Below are 23,383 nucleotides of genomic sequence, written 5' to 3'. Positions count from 1 at the left end.
GATTGTCATGGTTGCAAAAACTTGGGCTGGGTTTTGCAAAGTGCTGTCAAACACAAGGATTGTTCGAAAGCCCTAACGATGGGCAAACGTATTTGTAATGAAGTGTCTTTCAGTTTTAACAAGTCTGTCTAGACTGTGGCATCCAGAATGTGCACTAGTATTGTGTCTGTGACTAATGAAGCTGCATATTAGTGATTGCCTTCTGGATTATTGCACACAAATGTACAGTCCCTGGATACTGCTTGTAGCCATGCAATCCACTCTTGTCTATTGAGCTTGTGAAAGCTAAAGAACTTTTGTCTCATTCTGGAAACTTTTGTCTAGCTGCTACATTCAAAACTTACACTTTGAAGACCAGCCACTTAGGCCCAGAGGACCAGCCATTTATGCCATCATTTAACATTTAACTGGCATATTCACATCCGATATATTTCAAATATATATTTCAAGTCTTCAAGATTAGTTTCTCTTATTTGTTTTAGTTCTTTCATAGGGTACAAATTAAGCAATAATGATAGCAAAAAGTATAATTATCCTTCAAAAAGAAACACAGTGTGAATTTTTGAGCAATTTCACAAGTAATCAGCTTTTCTATTCAAAAGCTGAAGTGCTCAATGGAACATGTATTCAGCCAGGTAATCCACAAAATGTTTGGTGCACAGCAGTGAAATTTACAATAAAATTAAATTAAAACAGCAAAAAGTTTTTGACGACCAATATCATCTATTCATCATATTTCACAAAGAAAGAAGATATAGTATCGCGCTGAATTTGAAGTTCACTGCCAGGCCATTTGGAGCACTATTACAGTCTCTGTTTCTGTATTGGAGTATGGACATCACACTTCTTATATTTTGGTGTTCTCTGTTTGGAAACTGCCGTGCTGTACGATTCAGAGGACTAATATGTCTTACAGCTCGTAGGGACGTGCATTTTCACCCAGAAAAAAGCATGTTTTTAACCAGGAAATCTGAGATTTTTTTTTTCTTGTCCACCCATACAGGCTGATTGTGCACATATACAATTCTCCTACCAAATGGTCTCTGCCTTTGTTGACCAACACTTCCAAACCATTGTTCATAATCTCACACCGTACATTCAGGACAATGCTCACTTCCTTCACTGCCTTTTTCACAGTCCCTGTCCCATTGCCACCAGACACCGTGTTTCTCACTTTTGTCATGATGACCTTACACACCTACATCCCCCGTGCTCATGGCCTTCCAGAACAGTACCTTTTCCATCGCCCTGATACCAAACAGCCACCTTAATCCTCCTAGCCAACCACATGCTGACATACAATGATACTAGTTTTGAAGGCCAAATCTGTGAACTAATCGATGGCACTGCCCTGGGTTCTTGCTTGGCAACTCATTTATGGGCCATTGAGAGGAATCCTTCCTTTACAGTCACCACTTAAAGCTGCTTGTCTCGTTCACCTTCAGTGATGATATTTTCAAGATCTGGACTGATGGCTAGTACGACCTTTGCAACTTCCTCAATAACCTTAGTACCTATGCTGAAACCCACTTTATCTGCTCCTTCTCAACTCAATGAGTCACCTTTCTAGATGTTGATCTCCACCTCTCATATGGCTCCATAAATATGTTTGTTCATGTCAAGTGCACCAACCACCAACAGCACCTCCACTTTGATAGCTCCATGCCAAAAAGTCTCTTTCATACAGCTTCATCACTGTTGGATGCTGCATCTGTAGTGAAAGCAGGAGCTGTCAAGATATGCAGATAACCTTACCAGCCTTTATATTGTATCCAGCTTATCCTTAAACAGATCTGCCATGTCATCTCTTCCTCTGACAGCATTAACCCTATTAACCAGCCACCAACCAGCACTCCTTTAATCACCCTTGTCTTGAAAACCACAACCATATCATTCACGAGGGCTTCAGCCACCTCTCATTTTGCTTGGAGATGAAGGATATCCTAATCGAAATCCTGCCAACATTGCTCGAAGTAGTGTTCTGCTGCCCACCACACCTACAGAATATCCTTGTCCATCCCTACTCCAATCCTGCACCTCATGAGTCACTCCCTTGTGACTGACAAAGGTGCAAGACTTGTCCCATACATCCACTAGCCACCTCCTACCACAATCCAGCCACAGGCTCTTCCTGCCCAATAATAGGCAAGGCCCTGTATGAAACATGAACGGCCACCTCCAAACTGTGGCAGACAGCCACATCCATCACCATTCAATTGTTGAACATGCTGCACACCACAACATTAATGACTTCAACAGCTGCTAGTGAAGCAGCATGTGCCACTTTCATACTCTCTTCCAGCACAAGTATCTCTGAACTACACAGGTGGGAACAGCGTACCCTGCACTGTTGCAGTCCCCCTGACTTAAAACTCCTTTGAACTTGTTTCTTACTGCCTGAACATACATTTTCCCTTACCTCTTATATCCATACCACTCCTTCTCCATCCAGATTTTGTACTAACTTTTCCCACTACTCTTCCCCTCCATGTGGCCAATTTCCCTCCTTCCGTCCAACCCTATTATAAGCTATTATTGGCTTAATCCTTCCTGTACAATTTCAGGTTATGTAACATTATCTCAATCCTGTACATGTATATTTCACACTTCAGTTTTACACAAACATTACTGTACGTGAGTCACTGCTCACAAATTCAACTCGTCTCATTGTTTTCATGGCCTCAGCTGCTGTCTGTGCACTGGCCTGACTGCACTCTCGTCTTCATGTTGTCAAACTTCTGTCTCAAAAGTTTTGGTGAAGTTGCCCTGCACACTGCCAAACATGCTGCTGATGCCTACAGAATGACTCCAACCGTCACCAAGTTCCCACTAGCATTCTCTACCTGCACAGACTAATTAGATCTCCTTCTCCTCCTCCTCCTCCTTCTCGATTATATATTGTTCTTCTTGGAATTGGCTTATTTTTCTCATTATTATATATTAGGGATACCTATTTTTTTAATTATTCTCTTCGTTCATCTGACTCTGCATACTTTCCCATGTCTCTTTCCATAGTTGCCACAAATGCTGTTATAATCCATAATATGATCTGGCACTTCATGAACACAATAATTCTTCAGTCTAAATGTTTATTTATTAAGTTGTACATCAACATTATTGCACTTTAGACCAGTCCTTTTTGGGAATATTTTAAATACAGTATTCAGATAGTATTTGCATTTGGATGACATATGATAACCATTTCAGATAATTTTCCTTATTTGCATTGCTATAGTATCAGCCAGAGACTGTATTATTTGTTACTTGTTTCTTGTGATAGTCTCAACTCGAAATTGCATTTTCTTTCACTGAACACATGTTAAATTGCTTCTGTAATTTTTGTACCTTATCTTTCTTTTAGCTAACCAAACTTTTAATATTTTCAAACTTATACAAGAATAAGTTCAATATGTTCATATACTGATGATGTACATCTACATCTACTTCCATACTCCGCAAGCCACCTGACGGCGTGTGGCAGAGGGTACCTTGAGTATCTCTATCGGTTCTCCCTTATATTCCAGTCTCGTATTGTTCATGGGAAGAAGGATTGTTGGTATGCCTCTGTGTGGGCTCTAATCTCTCTGATTTTGTCCTCGTGTTCTCTTCGCGAGATATACGTAGGAGGGAGCAATATACTGCTTGACTCCTCGGTGAAGGTATGCTCTCGAAACTTCAGCAAAAGCCCATACTGAGCTACTGAGCGTCTCTCCTGCAGAGTCTTCCACTGGAGTTTATCTATCATCTCCATAACGCTTTCGCGATTACTAAATGATCCTGTAACGAAGCGCACTGCTCTCCGTTGGATCTTCTTTATCTCTTCTATCAACCCTATCTGGTACGGATCCCACATTGCTGAACAGTATTCAAGCAGTGGGTGAACAAGCGTACTGTAACCTACTTCCTTTGTTTTCGGATTGCATTTCCTTAGGATTCTTCCAATGAATCTCAGTCTGGCATCTGCTTTACCGACGATCAACTTTATATGATCATTCCATTTTCAATCACTCCTAATGCCTACTCCCAGATAATTTATGGAATTAACTGCTTCCAGTTGCTGACCTGCTATATTGCAGCTAAATGATAAGGGATCTTTCTTTCTATGTATTTGCAGCACATTACACTTGTCTTCATTGAGATTCAGTTGCCAGTCCCTGCACCATGCGTCAATTTGCTGCAGATCCTCCTGCATTTCAGTACAATTTTCCATTGTTACAACATCTCGATATACCACAGCATCATCCGCAAAAAGCCTCAGTGAACTTCCAATATCATCTACAAGGTCATTTATGTACAGGGTTATTACAAATGATTGAAGCGATTTCACAGCTCTACAATAACTTTATTATTTGAGATATTTTCACAATGCTTTGCACATACATACAAAAACACAAAAAGTTTTTTTAGGCATTCACAAATGTTCGATATGTGCCCCTTTTGTGATTCGGCAGACATCAAGCCGATAATCAAGTTCCTCCCACACTCGGCGCAGCATGTCCTCATCAATGAGTTCGAAAGCATCGTTGATGCGAGCTTGCAGTTCTGGCAGGTTTCTTGGTAGAGGAGGTTTAAACACTGAATCTTTCACATAACCCCACAGAAAGAAATCGCATGGGGTTAAGTCAGGAGTGCGTGGAGGCCATGACATGAATTGCTGATCATGATCTTCACCACGACCGATCAATTGGTTTTCCAATCTCCTGTTTAAGAAATGTCGAACATCATGATGGAAGTGCGGTGGAGCACCATCCTGTTGAAAGATGAAGTCGGCGCTGTCGGTCTCCAGTTGTGGCATGAGCCAATTTTCCAGCATGTCCAGATACATGTGTCCTGTAACGTTTTTTTTTTTTTTGCAGAAGAAAAAGGGGCCGTAAACTTTAAACCGTGAGATTGCACAAAACACGTTAACTTTTGGTGAATTGCGAATTTGGTGCGCGAATGCGTGAGGATTCTCTACCGCCCAGATTCGCACGTTGTGTCTGTTCACTTCACCATTAAGAAAAAATGTTGCTTCATCACTGAAAACAAGTTTCGCACTGAACGCATCCTCTTCCATGAGCTGTTGCAACCGCGCCGAAAATCCAAAGCGTTTGACTTTGTCATCGGGTGTCACGGCTTGTAGCAATTGTAAACAGTAAGGCTTCTGCTTTAGCCTTTTCCGTGAGATTTTCCAAACTGTCGGCTGTGGTACGTTTAGCTCCCTGCTTGCTTTATTCGTTGACTTCCGCGGGCTATGCGTGAAACTTGCCCGCATGCGTTCAACCGTTTCTTCGCTCACTGCAGGCCGACCCATTGATTTCCCCTTACAGAGGCATCCAGAAGCTTTAAACTGCGCACACCATCGCCGAATGGAGTTAGCAGTTGGTGGATCTTTGTTGAACTTCGTCCTGAAGTGTCGTTGCACTGTTATGACTGACTGATGTGAGTGCATTTCAAGCACGACATACGCTTTCTCGGCTCCTGTCACCATTTTGTCTCATTGCGCTCTCGAGCGCTCTGGCGGCAGAAACCTGAAGTGCGGCTTCAGCCGAACAAAACTTTGAGTTTTTCTACATATCTGTAGTGTGTCGTGACCATATGTCAATGAATGGAGCTACAGTGAATTTATGAAATCGCTTCAATCATTTGTAATAGCCCTGTATATTGTGAATAGCAACGGTCCTACGACACTCCCCTGCGGCACACCTGAAATCACTCTAACTTCAGAAGACTTCTCTCGGTTGAGAATGACATGCTGCGTACTGTTATCTAGGAACTCTTCAATCCAATCACACAATTGGTCTGGTAGTCCATATGCTCTTACTTTGTTCATTAAACAACTGTGGGGAACTGTATCGAACGCCTTGCAGAAGTCAAGAAACATGGCATCTGCCTGGGAACCTGTGTCTATGGCCCTCTGAGTATTGTAGACGAATGGCATGAGCTGGGTTTCACACGATTGTCTTTTTCAAAACCCATGCTGATTCCTACAGAGTAGATTTCAAGTCTTCAGAAAAGTCATTATACTCGAATATAATACATGTTCCAAAATTCTACAACTGATCGACATTAGAGATATAAGTCTATAGTTCTGCACATCTGTTCGACGCCCCTTCTTGAAAACGGGGGCCTATAGATACATCCAATTACCATGTCTGAGCCTGCTTTAACCGTAACCTTCACCCAAATTATTTCACATTTCGGATCTCCGTCAATTTCCTTCAATACTATTGAACTTCTTATTGCTATAAACATGCCTCCCCCTTCACTGTCCAGTCTGTGTCTGCGGTATACATTCCAATCTGAGTTTAGAATGTCATTACTGTTTACATCTGGTTTCAGCCAACTTTCTGTCCCAAGTACTATGTGGACATTATGGCCGTTTATTAATGAGAGCAGATCTGGGACCTTTCTATAGATGCTCCTGCAGTTTACTATTAGCACATTAATATTGTTATTCCCTGTTGCATTTTGCCTACTCCTACCTTGCCGCGTCTCAGGAGGCGTCTTGTCGGGCCTAGGGAGGGAATTATCTAACCTAAAAAACCCACATACATACACGTACTCCGCTACCCTTGTAGCCACTTCCTGCGTGTAGTGTACGCCTGACCTATTCAGGGGGACCCTACAGTGCTCCACCCGATAGCGGAGGTCGGGAAATTTGTATCTCAGATCTCCGCAGAATCGTCTAAGCCTCTGGTTTAAGCCTTCCACTCAGCTCCTAACCAGAGGACCGCGATCAGTTCTGGGAACGATACTACAGATAGTTAGCTCAGATTCCACCCCGCGAGCGAGGCTTTCCGCCTTCACCAACTCCGCCAACCTCCTGTATGAACTGAGGTTGACCTCTGAACCCAGATGGCAGGAGTCATTGGTGCCGACATGAGCAACAATTTGAAGTCGGGTGCACCCAGTGCTCTCTGTCACCACCGGCAGGGCCTCCTCCACATCTCGGATTAGACCCCCCGGCAAGCAGACAGAGTGAACACTGGCCTTTTTCCCTGACCTTTCCGCTGTTTCCCTAAGGGGCTCCATCACCTGCCTAAAGTTGGAGCTCCCAATCACTAATAAACCCCGCCCCCCGTGTGCCTGCTCGGACCTTGCTGAAGGAGCAGCCACATGTCCACTCACAGGCAGAGCAAGCGATGCCACATGGCCAGCCTCCACATTGACCCTCAGCCTCGTGCGCCGTAAACGCCGCTGAACCCACCACTCTCCTTGGGGAGAGGGTGGCCTAACCGTGCCCGGTACCCGTGAAGATGTCTCGACAGCCGGGACAGTGGGTGAAGCATGTAACACCTGGGGTGTACCATGCGATGCACCAGACTCCCCATTGTTGCTACACTCCGAGGCAGCAGCCTGAAGACGGCTGACCGCAGCCAGCAACACGTTCAGCTGTTCGCAAACAGTGGCCAACTCCACCTGCGTCCGTACACAGTAGTCACACATCCTATCCATCCTAAGAGATCAATTTACTGATAGAGCAGTATACAGTATTATCGTTTCTTGTTTCACTTTTCATAGGTAGGCCAAATAGTTCTTTTCATTAAACATCTAAGACAAGACAATGGTTGAACAAATAAATGTTTCAGACACCACAGTTTAATGTGTTTCTGCAGTACCAGATTTGTCAGGGATAGGGGCTGGCAGAATCTGAGAAGGATCCAGAAAAAAGGATTTTTATGGTTAGGGGTGGAGGATGTGCTTTAGCCAGGGAAGGTGTTATGTTTCTGAAAGGGACAAATAGATGGAGCACAGGTTCATTGGGGGTAGGGATGGTGTAGGAATATGGGAAAGTACAGGGGAAATGGATTAGACACAGCATTAAGTGGTTGTAAGGGGAACTGGATAGCAGAGCGGGTGTTCGGGGAGTGAAAAGAAGGAAAGTATTGTGCTGAGGGCACTAGGATAATTTTGTGAAATCAGGATATTTGATTGTGTATAAGGGAAAAGATGTAAAATTCTGACAGGTGCAATGTGCCAGTGGGATGGTAGGATTCAGAAGTGAAATCTAGTAGTTGATTGCTAGGAAGATGTTATAACTGTGATCTGGTGGATGGGTGATTCGTAGAACAGCATGTGACACAGTCATAATATCTGTGATTGGTGCAACAGGGTATCACAAAAAATGCTCACGACCATGTTGGTCGGAACCAATGGTGTGTGTGTGTGTGTGTGTGTGTGTGTGTGTTTGTGTAACAAAAGTTGGATGGATAATACAGGAGAATACTTATATGTAAATTATGAGACAGGGACAAAGGACAGATGACACAAGATTTAGGATGGAACTCTGCTGCAAAACTGCACAGGTTTTTATGTCGGTAAGACTACCAGCGAGCTGTCCACCAGGATGAACGACCACCACCAAATTGTTGCCAAGAAGAAGGTTGACCACCCGGTGGCACAACAAGGAACTGGGCGTTTCAATGGCTGCCTCACAATCCTGGCCATTTGGATCCTTCCCTTGACCAACAGCTTCTCTGAAGTACGCAGATAGAAGTTATCCTTGCAATTAATTCTTCTCTCCCATAACTGTTCTGCCCTCCATCTCTGGTAACCCTCTGTCCCTACAATGGTTTCCCCTTCCTCCTTCCTATCGCTCCATCCCAGTTTACGTCCCTGTCACTTTCAGTGTGCGTTGCTCCTCTTCAGTTGTGACACCTGCACATCACATGCGTAGCCTGTGTACTGGCCACCCTTCCAACCTGCAATCCTAGTTAGTAAACCAGATGCCTCCATCTGAGTTGCTACCCATCCAACCCCACCGTGTCTTCCTACCTCCCGCCTCTCTCTCCCTCTACACAACCCACCCGACACAACACCCACCCATCCTGTTGAACTGCAGCACAGGCATTGTTCCTCCAGCTGATGCCATGTAGGGACACAGGTGTGTGTGTGTGTGTGTGTGTGTGTGTGTGTGTGTACTCTAACTCGAAAAAGGATTACTTCAGAAGCTAGCAAGTTACCTTTCTTTTTTTGTGTGTGCCTGTCAGTGACCCAGTGATTCTCATTTTTCGTGAATGGTCTGCCTTACTTGTAAAGAATGTTAATTTGTACATATCTTAATCACATTTTTACAAAGTTAGTTGTAACTGTGACATTGAGGGGTGAAGATTATATCTTCCTGGTTGGTGTAAATTTCTGGGACGGTTCTGTGGAAACAATAGTGGATTGTGGGTGAAAGCATTCTAGATATTACTTAGTGTTAGGTATTGTGCGAAGAGATTCTGATAGTGGTTTTGAAACAGAGCTTCCAGTGGATAAAGATATGTTTTTAAAATTTTGTTGTTAGTTTACCTACATTACAGATGTAAATCTGTGGTCTACTTCCCAATTCATGGCTCCGTTAAATTAACAGTTAGAATTCTGTATGGTTGCTGGCACTCAGAATCTACTTCTATCTTTTTTTTTTTATTATTATTTATTTAGATATTGTATAAGTGCCTTGCTATGCTTTCACTTTCTTTTAGATAATTTTTAAAGAAATCAGTGCTCATTCACCAGAATTATATGGCTTACACATGGAATGCAGCTTTCTTTTTAGTATGTTTAAGAAATTTGAAATGCCACCATTTCAGTAATGCTCTCATTGTCCCACCCTCCAAACACGTACACGTCAAATCCCACTGTCCAAATTATAAAAATATTTTTGGATTTTCTGAAAGTTGTTGAATAAGGAATTTATGTACTGCTATATTTTAAATACAGTTTAACTTTAAAGATCATTTATTTACAAAAATAAATGTGAGTATGGCATACTTTTTCAGTCCCATTGTGAAGAGGTGCTGTGACCAGATTGAAAGTAACCTCAATGAGAAAATAGAGCAAATTGTGCTGATGACTGTACAGAAGGAAAAGAAAACTAGAAATTGCGTTGCAAACAATGTTTCTGCGATGGTTTATAGTCCACTGCTCCACAACTCTAGAGAACTGCTGCCTCTTTCAAATGACAGAAAGACAGTGTTTCGGTGAGTGTGTTGTATATAATAGAATAACTGATGAAGAGAGTGGTTAAAGGATTTAAGTAATGAACAAAAATAACATTTTTGTTTATGCATTTCTGCTGTAACCCATTTATGAGTTAGTTATTATAATAGAACTTCTTATAAGTGATAAACAAATTGTGAACTGTATAATGTCTAGTCCAAGTTTTATCCAGGAAAGAGATTGAGAAATTCCAAGAACAAATGCGAGAAGCAATGAAGTTAGAAATGAGAAATATTATCCAAGAAGAGGTAAAACTAGCACTCACTAACACTATTTGCTCAACTGTTGAAGTCTTGCAGAAGAAAAAATGTAGTCCTGGACGAGCAGCACCACTATTGTGTCGTAGGCTGGTGAGTCAAATTTCAGAATTATTTCAAACATCTAAATGTTATAGTGATAACTTTGCTCATAATAAGTGTTTGCATGCCTGTTCCTTCTCTTAAATACATCAGAATGTGTATGCAACTGAATAAAGACCAATAGAACTTTTAATTAATGTCCAATAGACAAGAAATCACTCTTAAAAATAATGGAAACACTAGGCATCAGAATTGTGTAGCAAACTATATTGCCAATAATATCGAGTAGTACTCTGCAGTGTAGCTACTCTCTGAATTCATCCACTACATCTCTCCAAGATGCATATCATGATGTAGCATAGAACCTCAAAACTTTCATGCAAAATTGTGTGTGTGAGAGCAGAAGGAGTTTTGTGCATTTGCAATTGTAAGCAGATTAAATATCATAATGAAGAAGCAATGAGTGTTATTGTGTAGGACATGACTGTTTATTCTTTGATGCACTATTGTTTTTATAGTTATAATGTTGTCACCTTTTATTTGGAGTCCACTTTGTTGTATATAGTGCACATATTCGCTTTTCTCTTCGTTACTTTGTGATGTTCGAATTTTAGTGAGTCATTTCACCACCACATTTGATACATTTTTGTGTTTCTGCAATTGACCCACAAGACATTCACAAATGGACGACGTCACTGTGCAGAACGAAATCACTTAAATCAGTCCACTTTATAGCACTCGCTGCCATAATCACAAAAAATTTCTCTCGAAACTCAAAAATGGTTTTATTTTTGGCACTAGAAATACATTGCCTCTGTTTACCTCTCATCAGTTATGTTGCAGAATCATCCTATTGGCTACGCGTAACTGACACGGTTTCAACTTATAAGCAGCAGATAAGCACTCCTGCAACTGCCACTGGGCCTGATCTAGACTTCAGCCACAACAAGGACCAACCAAATGAAGCAGTGCAGTTGTTAAAACTCCAACCTCATATTTGGGAGGTTGGAATTTGCTCTGCCCAACAATCCTGATTTACATTTTCCTTTGTGATGTTCAAATTTTAGTAAACAACAGTGAAATTCAAGAGGGTCTCTTAAAAACTGTCAGATTTGGGACATTCTGGCTGGACCTGTAAAAGCTTTAGTTCTATTTCTGATTTGAAGTAGGTGAGGTTTTTTTCCAAATGAAGATATAACTTACGATATTTGTAACAATGAGTAAAGGTTAATAAGTCACTGTTCATAGTTATACATAGTTTGTAACCCACTTGTTCATTATCTGGAGAATGAGGATGTTGTTGTTATGATTGTCTGAGAGATTTTGAAGCTCATATGAATCAGTTTGTTGCTAGTTACTTTAATGTGTTGACCAATATATGTATCAGCATTCAGAATGGGACTGTGGACTAGTCAGATTTATGGTTATGAAGTAGTGGTTGGCTCCTTCAATAGATGACTTGAAGATGGATTTCTTAGACTCACAGCATTCCATTTCATCTTATTCCATCTTCTCACATATGAGTTAATGCATTACTGGCAAATATAGCACACCAAAAATATTAGCACTTGCTTATCATCAAATATCAACTTTTGCGTGTTGTTCATATGTGATTTTGCAGAATATTTAATGAAACACAATTTTATTATACGCAGGACTCATGGGAAATACTTGTACGGTATTGCCAGTGGTTTGGTAAGCCACCACTACTTTACTGTTTCATCAATAAAACAGATCTGTTTGGACATTTTGCTGCACTGAAGTGTTATGATACTACATCAGTCACTGGAGGTATGGATCTACTGTAACTGAGTAGTAGCTCATTACCAAGACCTTGCAGTAGCTTCAGAGCACACTCATTCTGTGTTAAAAGCATGGTGTTGCCCTGTGAATTGAAGAGCAGGGTATCTGTGTGTGTTGCCATCAGCGGCTCAGCATTCATTCACGACCCCAAGGTTCCTGAACTGAGGAATGGTAAGGGCCAGCAGTCGTCTGTCACCATAAGCTCTGGGGATCCTGGCTTTATCACCCGTATTGCAACGATGGTAAAAACCTCCATAAAAAAAACCCTCAATCTCAAGGTCTGCTGCGTGCCCATGAGATGCTTGGCTGTTGAGATGGAACAGTTATTAGCGGGCAACCTTTGGGGAGCGTGCCACACCTATGTTGCATAAGGTTTATCTAGGTACACAGGGCTCTGTCTCGGTAGACTTTTATTTCCCTAGCTGCTCATAGGACTGGGATGGATTCTTCGAAATTTTCTCTTCCTCCCCTCCCAGCAGAAAGAGCAGGCCCCTGGTAGCTACCAACACCCATTCAAGTAAGAGGGCTTTTGTAACCAGTCTTCCTGATTCTAGACTTATTCAGAGTGGTAGAATTTACAGTAACAGAACACATGCTACTGGCCAGAATGTGTTTTTTATAGTAAAGTATTCTCGAGTGACTCCGTCAATGGGGCTTTCATGGCCGCCTCCTGCTCTTCATATGGTCTTTCTGGTCTAAGTGCTTTTTTAGATCCCGGGTTGGGGATGTGCTGTGAGATCGTTTTGAGCAGGAAAATGGTGTTCCTCAGGGCAGTATTTCATGTGTTAATTTATTTTCCATAAACAGTATCACAAATATGGTATGGAGTCCTGTACAGTGCTCCTTATTTGTGGATGATTTTACTGTTTTCTGTTTCTCCTCCAGTTTTGCAACAGTGACCCGTCATATGCAACTTATAGTGCAGAGGTTAGAGGAGCAAGCTGCAAAGACGTTTTTTCAGTTTTCTGCAGAGAAATGTGTGTGCTTGTTCATTTTAATCATGCTTGTCATATTTTTAATTTACCTGGCTTATGAGGGACTCATCATTTAATGATGGCGTCCTCTTGGGTAAAATATTCCGGAGGTAAAATAGTCCCCCATTCCGATCTCCAGGCAGGGACTACTCAAGAAGATGTCGTTATCAGGAGAAAGAAAACTGGCGTTCTACAGATCGGAGCGTGGAATGTCAGCTCACTTAATCGGGCAGGTAGGTTAGAAAATTTAAAAAGGGAAATGGATAGGTTAAAGTTAGATATAGTGGGAATTAGTGAAGTTCGGTGGCAGGAGGAACAAGACTTCTGGTCAGGTGACTACAGGGTTATAAACACAAAATCAAATAGGGGTAATGCAAGAGTAGGTTTAATAATGAATAAAAAAATAGGAGTGCGGGCAAGGTACTACAAACAGCATAGTGAACGCATTATTGTGGCCAACATAGATACGAAGCCCACACCTACTACAGTAGTACAAGTTTATATGCCAGCTAGCTCTGCAGATGACGAAGAAATTGAAGAAATGTATGATGAAATAAAAGAAATTATTCAGATAGTGAAGGGTGACGAAAATTTAATAGTCATGGGTGACTGGAATTCGGTAGTAGGAAAAGGGAGAGAAGGAAACATAGTAGGTGAATATGGATTGGGGCTAAGAAATGAAAGAGGAAGCCGCCTGGTAGAATTTTGCACTGAGCACAACTTAATCATAGCTAACACTTAGTTCAAGAATCATGATAGAAGGTTGTATACATGGAAGAACCCTGGAGATACTAAAAGGTATCAGATAGATTATATAATGGTAAGACAGAGATTTAGGAACCAGGTTTTAAATTGTAAGACATTTCCAGGGGCAGATGTGGACTCTGACCACAATCTATTGGTTATGACCTGTAGATTAAAACTGAAGAAACTGCAAAAAGGTGGGAATTTAAGGAGATGGGACCTGGATAAACTGAAAGAACCAAAGGTTGTACAGAGTTTCAGGGAGAGCATAAGACAACAATTGACAGGAATGGGGGAAAGAAATACAGTAGAAGAAGAATGGGTAGCTTTGAGGGATGAAGTAGTGAAGGCAGCAGAGGATCAAGTAGGTAAAAAGACGAGGGCTAGTAGAAATCCTTGGGTAACAGAAGAAATATTGAATTTAATTGATGAAAGGAGAAAATATAAAAATACAGTAAATGAAGCAGGCAAAAAGGAATACAAACGTCACAAAAATGAGATCGACAGGAAGTGCAAAATGGCTAAGCAGGGATGGCTAGAGGACAAATGTAAGGATGTAGAGGCTTATCTCACTAGGGGTAAGATAGATACTGCCTACAGGAAAATTAAAGAGACCTTTGGAGATAAGAGAACCACTTGTATGAACATCAAGAGCTCAGATGGAAACCCAGTTCTAAGCAAAGAAGGGAAAGCAGAAAGGTGGATGGAGTATATAGAGGGTCTATACAAGGGCGATGTACTTGAGGACAATATTATGGAAATGGAAGAGGATGTAGATGAAGATGAAATGGGAGATACGATACTGCGTGAAGATTTTGACAGAGCACTGAAGGACCTGAGTCGAAACAAGGCCCCCGGAGTAGACAACATTCTATTGGAACTACTGACAGCCTTGGGAGAGCCAGTCCTGACAAAACTCTACCATCTGTTGAGCAAGATGTATGAAACAGGCGAAATACCCTCAGACTTCAAGAAGAATATAATAATTCCAATCTCAAAGAAATCAGTTGTTGACAGATGCGAAAATTACCGAACAAACAGTTTAATATGCCACAGCTGCAAAATACTAACACGAATTCTTTACAGACGAATGGAAAAACCAGTAGAAGCCGACCTCGGGGAAGATCAATTTGGATTCCGTAGAAATACTGGAACACGTGAGGCAATACTGACCTTACGACTTATCTTAGAAGAAAGATTAAGGAAAGGCAAACCTACGTTTCTAGCATTTGTAGACGTAGAGAAAGCTTTTGACAATGTTGACTGGAATACTCTCTTCCAAATTCTAAAGGTGGCAGGGGTAAAATACAGGGAGCGAAAGGCTATTTACAATTTGTACAGAAACCAGATAGCAGTTATAAGAGTCGAGGGACATGAAAGGGAAGCAGTGGTTGGGAAGGGAGTAAGACAGGGTTGTAGCCTCTCCCCGATGTTATTCAATCTGTATATTGAGCAAGCAGTAAAGGAAACAAAAGAAAAATTCAGAGTAGGTATCATAATCCATGGAGAAGAAATAAAAACTTCGAGGTTCACCGATGACATTGTGATTCTGTCAGAGACAGCAAAGGACTTGGAAGAGCAGTTGAATGGAATGGATAGCGTTTTGAAAGGAGGATATAAGATGAACATCACCAAAAGTAAAATGAGGATAATGGAATGTAGTCGAATTAAGTCGGGTGATGCTGAGGGAATTAGATTAGGAAATGAGACACTTAAAGTAGTAAAGGAGTTTCGCTATTTGGGGAGCAAAATAACTTGTGATGGTCGAAGTAGAGAGGATATAAAATGTAGACTGGTAATGGCAAGGAAAGCGTTTCTGAAGAAGAGAAATTTGTTTACATTGAGTATAGATTTAAGTGTCAGGAAGTCATTTCTGAAAGCATTTGTATGGAGTGTAGCCATGTATGGAAGTGAAACATGGACGATAAATAGTTTGGACAAGAAGAGAATAGAAGCTTTCGAAATGTGGTGCTACAGAAGAATGCTGAAGATTATATGGGTAGATCACATAACTAATGAGGAAGTATTGAATAAGATTGGGGAAAAGTTTGTGGCACAACTTGACCAGAAGAAGGGATCGGTTGGTAGGACATGTTCTGAGGCATCAAGGGATCACCAATTTAGTATTGGAGGGCAGCGTGGAGGGTAAAAATCGTAGAGGGAGACCAAGAGATGAATACGCTAAGCAGATTCAGAGAGAATGTAGGTTGCGGTAGGTACTGGGAGACGAAGCAGCTTGCACAGGACAGAGTAGCATGGAGAGCTGCATCAAACCAGTCTCAGGACTGAAGACCACAACAACAAAAACATGAAGGACTCAGTTCTACATTTTCAAGACTCCGTGAGGATTCTGGGCTTTATTTTTGCTGTCGTGGTTACCGCACCTGAGAGACCTGAAAGCAAGAACCCAGAAGGCACCGAATATCATAAAGTGCCTTAGCCACATGTCTTGGGGAGCACACAGGGCATGTCTGCTCCAGTTTTATAGAGCTTTTGTGTGTTCACGGTGAGACTATTGCTGCGCAATGTGCAGGTCATATCTTACCTGATGATCACTGACACTGCCCACCATGAGGGGATTAGGCAGGCCACAGGTGCTTACAGGATCAGCGCCATTCGCAGGCTGTAGAAACATCACTCACCGTGTGGCGGCAGCTCCTCAAGGTGTATCAGGCTTGTAAGTTCCTCGCAGCTCCGACTTCATCTTCTGCTCTATGGGTGCTCATCCACTTCTGAAATGCTTTTTCTCCAATTGTCATAAGCAACAGTGCTATTTGGAATCTGCATGCAGCGTGTGATGGAGTCACTTCATCTGGAGCATGTACAGTCCTAAATCCAGTGTTTTTACTGACCATCACATTGGTTACTGCAGAAGCGCAGGATGATTTTAGATTTAGTGCAATACAGGAGAGATTCCACGGCTGCATATGGCTTTAATACTTTATTTTCTCATCTTTTAACTGAGCACCTCAATTCTACAGCTGACATGATGGGTGGGTCAAAACAGGAGGACTCCGTTGATTGCTCTGTTGTCTTCCCAGATCGTGTCCTCAGGGTCCAACTGGCTGAAGACTTGACTGTATTCAACGAAGAACTGTGTGTGATATTGTGGGCACTGGAGCAGATGAGACTAAATTCCTTGTCTGTTCTGATTCTCTGAGTACCCTTCACTCTCTACAGCGTTTGTACCCAGTGGATAACATAGTCCAGAATATACAGGACATCCTCATTCAACAGGTGGGAAAGGAAGTGTCTTTCCTTTGGGTACGAGGACACATGGGTATTGCGGTTGTAGCAGCCAAGGAAGTGTGTAGTGATCCTTGGTTATTTCAGTGTCCTATCCCCCTGCATACCTTGATGTTGAAATATGGAGTTACAAGTTGATGGGAATCCAAGTAGAAGCTGCATTTAGTTAAGCCCACTATGCGGCCATGGTGTACTTCCTTTCAGTCACGACGTCCTTCTTACTCATCTTTGTGGAGGCCACAGCCCTATAGTGCATGGCTTCTTGCTCTGGTGAGAGGGCTCTCCAATGTGTGGTGCTTGTTGCATACAGATCACTGTGTGCCACACTTTACTCATTTACCCATCTCCATGTGCCTTTCTTTAAGCTCTTCTGTGGTTTTACGTATGTTTTAATACCATGTATAGCACCTTTCACCTTTCTTTGGTGTTAAGGCCTGTGAGGTAGAGTGATTGTGTGGGTCTACGCAAGAGAGTGAATTAGTGTAATTTTAGATTCTTCCTTCTCAGTGTGTGATAAAAATTTTAGACATTTTGCCCAAATTCTTTTCTGATGGACTCTGGAAAGTAAGTGTTTGAGATTGTAGTTGTAATGCTTACTGCTCTGCCACTTGCACAGATATCATGCAAGAGTAGTTGAGGAAATTTTTCTACTTAGTCCCAGTGGAACATATGTATGTATTAAGAAGGTAAAGAAATTTATCAATGCCTTAGTCCGGCAATATGGCATTTTTATGGCATGGTTACATAAAAATGCTACAATAGACAAAGGCCAGGCTGTAGTTGTGTATCTTCTGTAATTCTTTAGATATGTTCTGCCCCCTCACCTACAGAGAAAAGATATGTTGATGCATCTCATTGACTCCCTTATATTCACAAATTAACTTAAAAAATATTCATAAAAGCTGTGGGTGATAAATGAAAAAAACATGACAGCATTACTGGTTATGTAGAAGGCAAATAGATCAGGTCTTTGTTGGCAAAGTAAGTAATAAACAGCTTTTATTTATAATACTAGGTTATTATATATGATTGAAGTGATTTCACAGATTTTCTGTAGCTATATTTTTTGACGTACTGTCACAGAGCTTTGCACACACACAACTCAAAAACGATTTCTGAGATATTACAAGTGTTCCATACATTCCCTCCAGTGACTCCGCAGATATCAGGTCCATAACTGGGTTCTTCCAGGAGAGCATGGAGGCCTTGACATAAATTGCTGGCCATCAACCCCACCACAACTAATCCATCAGTTTCTCAATTTGCTGTGTAAGAATCCACAAACATCATGATGCAGATGGGATGGAGCACAATCTTGTCAGTAGATGACGTCCACACTGTTGGTCTCCAGCTGTGATGTGAGATAATTTTCCAGCATGTCCAGATACACATCTTGTAACAGTGTTTTCAAAGAAGAAAAAGGGACCGTAAACTTTAAACCATGACACTGCACAGAACAAATTAACTTTTGGTGAAACTTAAATGTGAATTTCACCCACAGATTCACAGATTAAGCCTATTTTTGTGCAATTCACAAACAATTTTGCTTTTCAACTGTGCCGAAAATTCAAAGTCTCTGCTTTGTCTCGTGAGTCAGGGCTTGTAGCAATTGCAAGCATTAAGGCTCAGCTTCACTCATTTCCTTAAGATCATCCAAATGGCGGTTGTAGTATGTTCGGCTCCCTGCTTGCTCTGTTTGTCAACTTCTGTGGGCTACATGCAAAATTTGGCAGCAGGCAGGCAACCGTTTCTTCACACATTGCAAGCCAACCTGTTGGTTTCCCCTCACACAGGCATCCTGAAGCTTTAAACTCTGCATATGATTGCTGAATGGAGTTGGCAGTTGGGGGATCATGGTTGAACTTCAGTCTGAAATGTTGTTGCACTATTACGGCAGACTGATGTGAATGCATTTCAAGCACAACATATGCTTTCTCAGCACTTTTTAACATCTTACCAAACTGCTTACTGTTGCGTTCTTGTGGCAAGTATCTGAAGTGCGGATGCTACAGTACAAAACTTTTAAGTTTTTCTGTGTGAGTGTTGAGTTTTGTGATAATATGTTAATTAATCCAGCAACAGTGAATTTATGAAATGGCTTCAGTCATTTATTATAACTGGTAGCAGTGAACATGAGACAGTCATAGTAAAAATGATTATACAAGTCAAATTTACATGTTCAGAAACAAAACAAAGAGGCAGTAGTGCCGTATCATTGCTCTGGGCTGGAGCATTTAGAAGAACTCCAGTTTAGAATAATAACAATGGTCCACAAATTTTCTCTTTTCATTTTTTAAAGAAGCAAAAGTAGCCTGATATTCCATTTCTGAGAGTGCTTGCGTTCCCGCAGCAGCGTCTGTGAAGCTTGCCACCCGGCCTTCAACAATGGATACCGCCTCCTGTGGGACCCTGTGTTTAACTGCCTGATTCTCGCTAACATCTACCAAATCCCCATTCTTAACGTTCTCCATTACGAACTCTGTTAATTACAGTAATTCTTAATTTCTGTCCCACGTGATTTCATCTCTTCACTTGCGGTACACTATGTGGATGACACTTCGTTCGCAACAATGTGCAAATTCGGCTCAGGAGACAATCCCAAGATTAAGAATTGTCCTGTCACCAGCATCGCCACGTGTAACATCCCCCTTCCCTTCTATCGACAATGTTAGAAATATATGACCGTATAAACATGTGCCTAAACAATTGGAATAAAATTTTGAAAAGGCTATCATTCCAAAGATTCAACATAAAGTTGATAAATGAGGGGGAGGTTAACAAGATGCCTTCCAGGACAACTTATTCCACTTACTTAATTACTGTAAAATTTAGTATGGTTGTTCAGAAGGTTTGTGTTGTCATTCACGTACTGTGCCAACGACTAGGGGTACCACGTGGATCGGAACAGAATAATAAGAGTTCCTGAAATAATTATAGCTAAAAGAAATACGGTCGCCAGCCCAATTGGGCAAAATTTCTGTTCAGTAGGTGAATTAATGAGCCGAACAGTCAATGTCATGAATTACTCGAACACGCGCAGCGACAGAGGGCTGCATGCATGTTAGAAAAACAACTGAAACATTTATGTAATAAAGCGAGAAAGAAAATAGTTTGCACTCGAAATATCATTAACTAATAGAGCTGAAATTTCGAAAACGTACAAGATAACACTTAGATTAATGGGTACTTACTGTTGTAAGTGACAATGGCGCTACCTCACAATAACGTCTACTATTTTCATATGAATTTTGGAAAATGGCAAAAAATAATTAAAAGAAACTCTATTGACTTCTGAACAGGGAAGTAGAAATTGATAATTACTGTATCAAAAGGTAAATATTATACTTTAGCACGACTGCAAGTCAAAATGTGAACCAGAACTTTACTAACAACAAATTACAATAATCACTGATATTTGCACTCACTCATTAATTCTAGTTAGTGCTTTTGTTCATAGTGCCAGGAATCATTTTAATTTGATTAGTTGATTTGCTATTTGCAACAATTAGATCGCCTCAGATTAAAGTTCAAATTTGAAGTTAGTGAGACTGAAATTACTGAATGTTTTAAGTTCAAATCTTTAACTGAATCATTTAGTTCATAAGCAAAATTAATTGGCACTGCAATTTTTATTTTTCATAAACGGTACTCGGATTATTGTAACAATAGGACAGGACAGGAACATACTTGGTGATTGATTTTAGGAGAATCACCGGTAAACAGTTTTGATTGAACTGTGGTAATTATTCACTCGCAAAATACCACAAAGCTGAGTAATGCCGTTACAAAAGTAGTTGACAATAAGCTGAGATGCAGCAATCTTACTTCAGTCCATTCTCAATGTGACGAAGTTTCTGATGATGATACTGCTGCTGGCTCCTTTCCATGATAATTAGTGAGCACGGGAGTTATTTGCAATGATACTGGCGTTACGGGTTCTTGATGTTTCTGCAGCCAATATTTCCACTGTCCACGCTCATCACTGGACATGTACAGCTAAACAATCACTCCTCCAATAAAGGGCACGCCATCCATGCATCCGCACTTCACCAAGTCTCACACCAGAGTCCTCTCTCTGTGTAGCGTGCGCTCTGACATAACACCCTTCTGCATCCAGAGACGTCACTACTCCAACGATACTTATTCGTTGGCAAAAACCTAATTATTTCCCTAACATTCCCTCAGTGATTACTCAGCGATATTTACATAAGATACACAATTGATTATACAGCAAAATGAACAAATTAATTCATACATTGTGTACATATAAATTTACATAAAGATAAAAGCAAGTAGATATATAATAATAAATGGTCAAAGAGCACATCAGCATGAAAGTGTTACAAAGTCCCGTTTCTACATTATTACATTTATCTTCAATGTCAAATTCTAATTTTTTAGTTAAATCCTGAAATCGCTTATCCTGTATTTGGTTAAACTTAGTAAATAGTTGTTCGACGTGAGTATTCAAAAAACTTGTGAGTTCACTCTTTATATCTAATTTCAGATTTTCTACTTTATTATTATTAGAGTCAAATTCAGTCTTTAACAAAACTATATTAGCTGCTTGACTGTTCAAGGTTTCGCTTTGGCTACTTAAAACCTCACTTTGAGCATCTAATTTGATGTTTATTGTGTGTTTACTGAATCTAACTTAAGACTTTGCTCACTTAGTTCTTGTCTTAAAGAAACATTTTAAGCATTTAAATCTACTCTTTGAGCATCTAACTTAGCATTTAGTTCTGTTCTTAAAAAAGCATTTTTATCACTTAGTTCTTTTCTTAAAGCTGCTGAGTATGCTCTCTGGGCCTTAAGTAAATTCTCTACCTCAGACCAGTCTGGCACCTCCATACTCACTGTCATAGACTTGGCTGGTTCTGAAGTTTCCCCTGATTTTTGAATGCTGTCCATATCCCTATTGATTTTCAACCTAGTGATCATTTAACACAACTTCACCTCTAAATATACTAGCTACAGCATTGAATGTTGGTTGCGGCATCGGCGTCAGCGAGCAGGCGAGAAGTCAGCAGCGGTGAACGACAGCCATTGCAGACAGCAGTGCTGGCGGGTTAGTACGTTGGCATCGGCGGCTAGTTATTGTGTCGGGATCGTTGGCTGGTTACTGTGTTGACGTCAGCTGGTTACTGCGTCGGCATTGGCTGGTTACTGCATCAGCGTCACATGGTTACTGTGTCGGCGTCGCCTGGTTACTGCGTTGACATCGGTGGCTGGTTACTACGTTGGCTTCGGCTGGTTACTGCGTTGACGTCGGTGGCTGGTTACTGCGTGTGTGAGAATTGCTACCCCCCCACAACCAAATCTTCTTAATCAAAAAGTTGAAATCTTCCCTCCGTTCTTTTGACGTTATTATCTTCTTCCGTCTTACATTGTGTTGCATTCGTAACTTTCTTCCTTTGGTTCAGCAGACACAACGCATTTACTCGAAACAGTTTCTCAGTCTTGTTATGCCTAGTTACTATCGCAACTCAAGTATCTTCTTCCCGTTTTTGGCTTACAATTTCCCTTTTTCTTCAAGTAGTGTCACTTGGTTGCCACGTTCTACTGCTTTCTTGGACAACAACAGACAGTGCTGCGTTGGGTTGCACGACTAACATGTCTCTTTCAGTTGACTCATACATTGTGCATGCAGCCGATCCTCTCCTTTGGGTCATCAGCTACGTCACTCTCACTGTTTAATTCTTCTCCGAAGACTGTATCAGGTTAAAGGGAATAATATTAACCAACACTCTATTCTTGAAATAAATCATGTAGTCATAGAATCTTTCAATTCAACAACAGTATCTTTTCAACTCTTATCCCCAAAGTAACAGTTATTCTGTACCAGCTCCTGCAAGCCAACTGGTTCTAAGATAAATGTCAGAATCAACGAAACACCTATACAGTTACATACGTGCTGCCTTATGCAGAGCCAAGACATGAAGTAAGAGTCTCTATACAATACACACTTCATCTGTCTCTGTAACAATCCTCATGACACCACAAACCACGGAACATTATACCAACACTCTTTGACTTTTTGATATAAATTCCAAGGCGCTTCTGGTAACCACTTGTTGGGGCCGCTCGTCTGACGCAGCACCTGGCTTCTTGTGACAGCTGTCCCTCCTACACACACAGATATGTGTGGTGCAGTGAAAAGGCTCTCTCACCCTTGTCATTAAAATATCGGGTGTTCGAGACGGTGGAGAGCCAAGTGTTTCTAGAACTTACACCGAAATTCTCAAAACACTACATATGGAGGTTTCAAAGCCAATGCTGTAGGGGTTGCTGCTACCTGTGGAAGTGGCACAGTTGTGTAAGAGAAAAACACTGCTTACAGAGGAAATGGCC

At 41.2% G+C, this 23,383-nt stretch overlaps 1 protein-coding gene across 11 annotated transcripts in view; it reads left to right on the top strand.

Annotated features, from left to right (window-relative positions):
- The window catches only part of LOC126191122 (kinesin heavy chain-like), a 368,280-nt gene that overhangs the window by 248,599 nt on the left and 96,298 nt on the right, over positions 1 to 23,383 (top strand). For all 11 annotated transcript variants that reach the window (XM_049931913.1, XM_049931897.1, XM_049931888.1 and 8 more), the window contains 2 exons: positions 9,747 to 9,947; positions 10,139 to 10,316. In XM_049931913.1, coding sequence (XP_049787870.1) covers positions 9,747 to 9,947; positions 10,139 to 10,316 — 379 coding nt within the window. The remainder of the gene's footprint in view (positions 1 to 9,746; positions 9,948 to 10,138; positions 10,317 to 23,383) is intronic.

This window comes from Schistocerca cancellata, chromosome 1 (assembly GCF_023864275.1).
Source record: "Schistocerca cancellata isolate TAMUIC-IGC-003103 chromosome 1, iqSchCanc2.1, whole genome shotgun sequence".
Taxonomy (NCBI): domain Eukaryota; kingdom Metazoa; phylum Arthropoda; class Insecta; order Orthoptera; family Acrididae; genus Schistocerca; species Schistocerca cancellata.
Note: the sequence above shows the minus strand (reverse complement) of the source record. Positions and strands in the feature narration are given on the sequence as shown.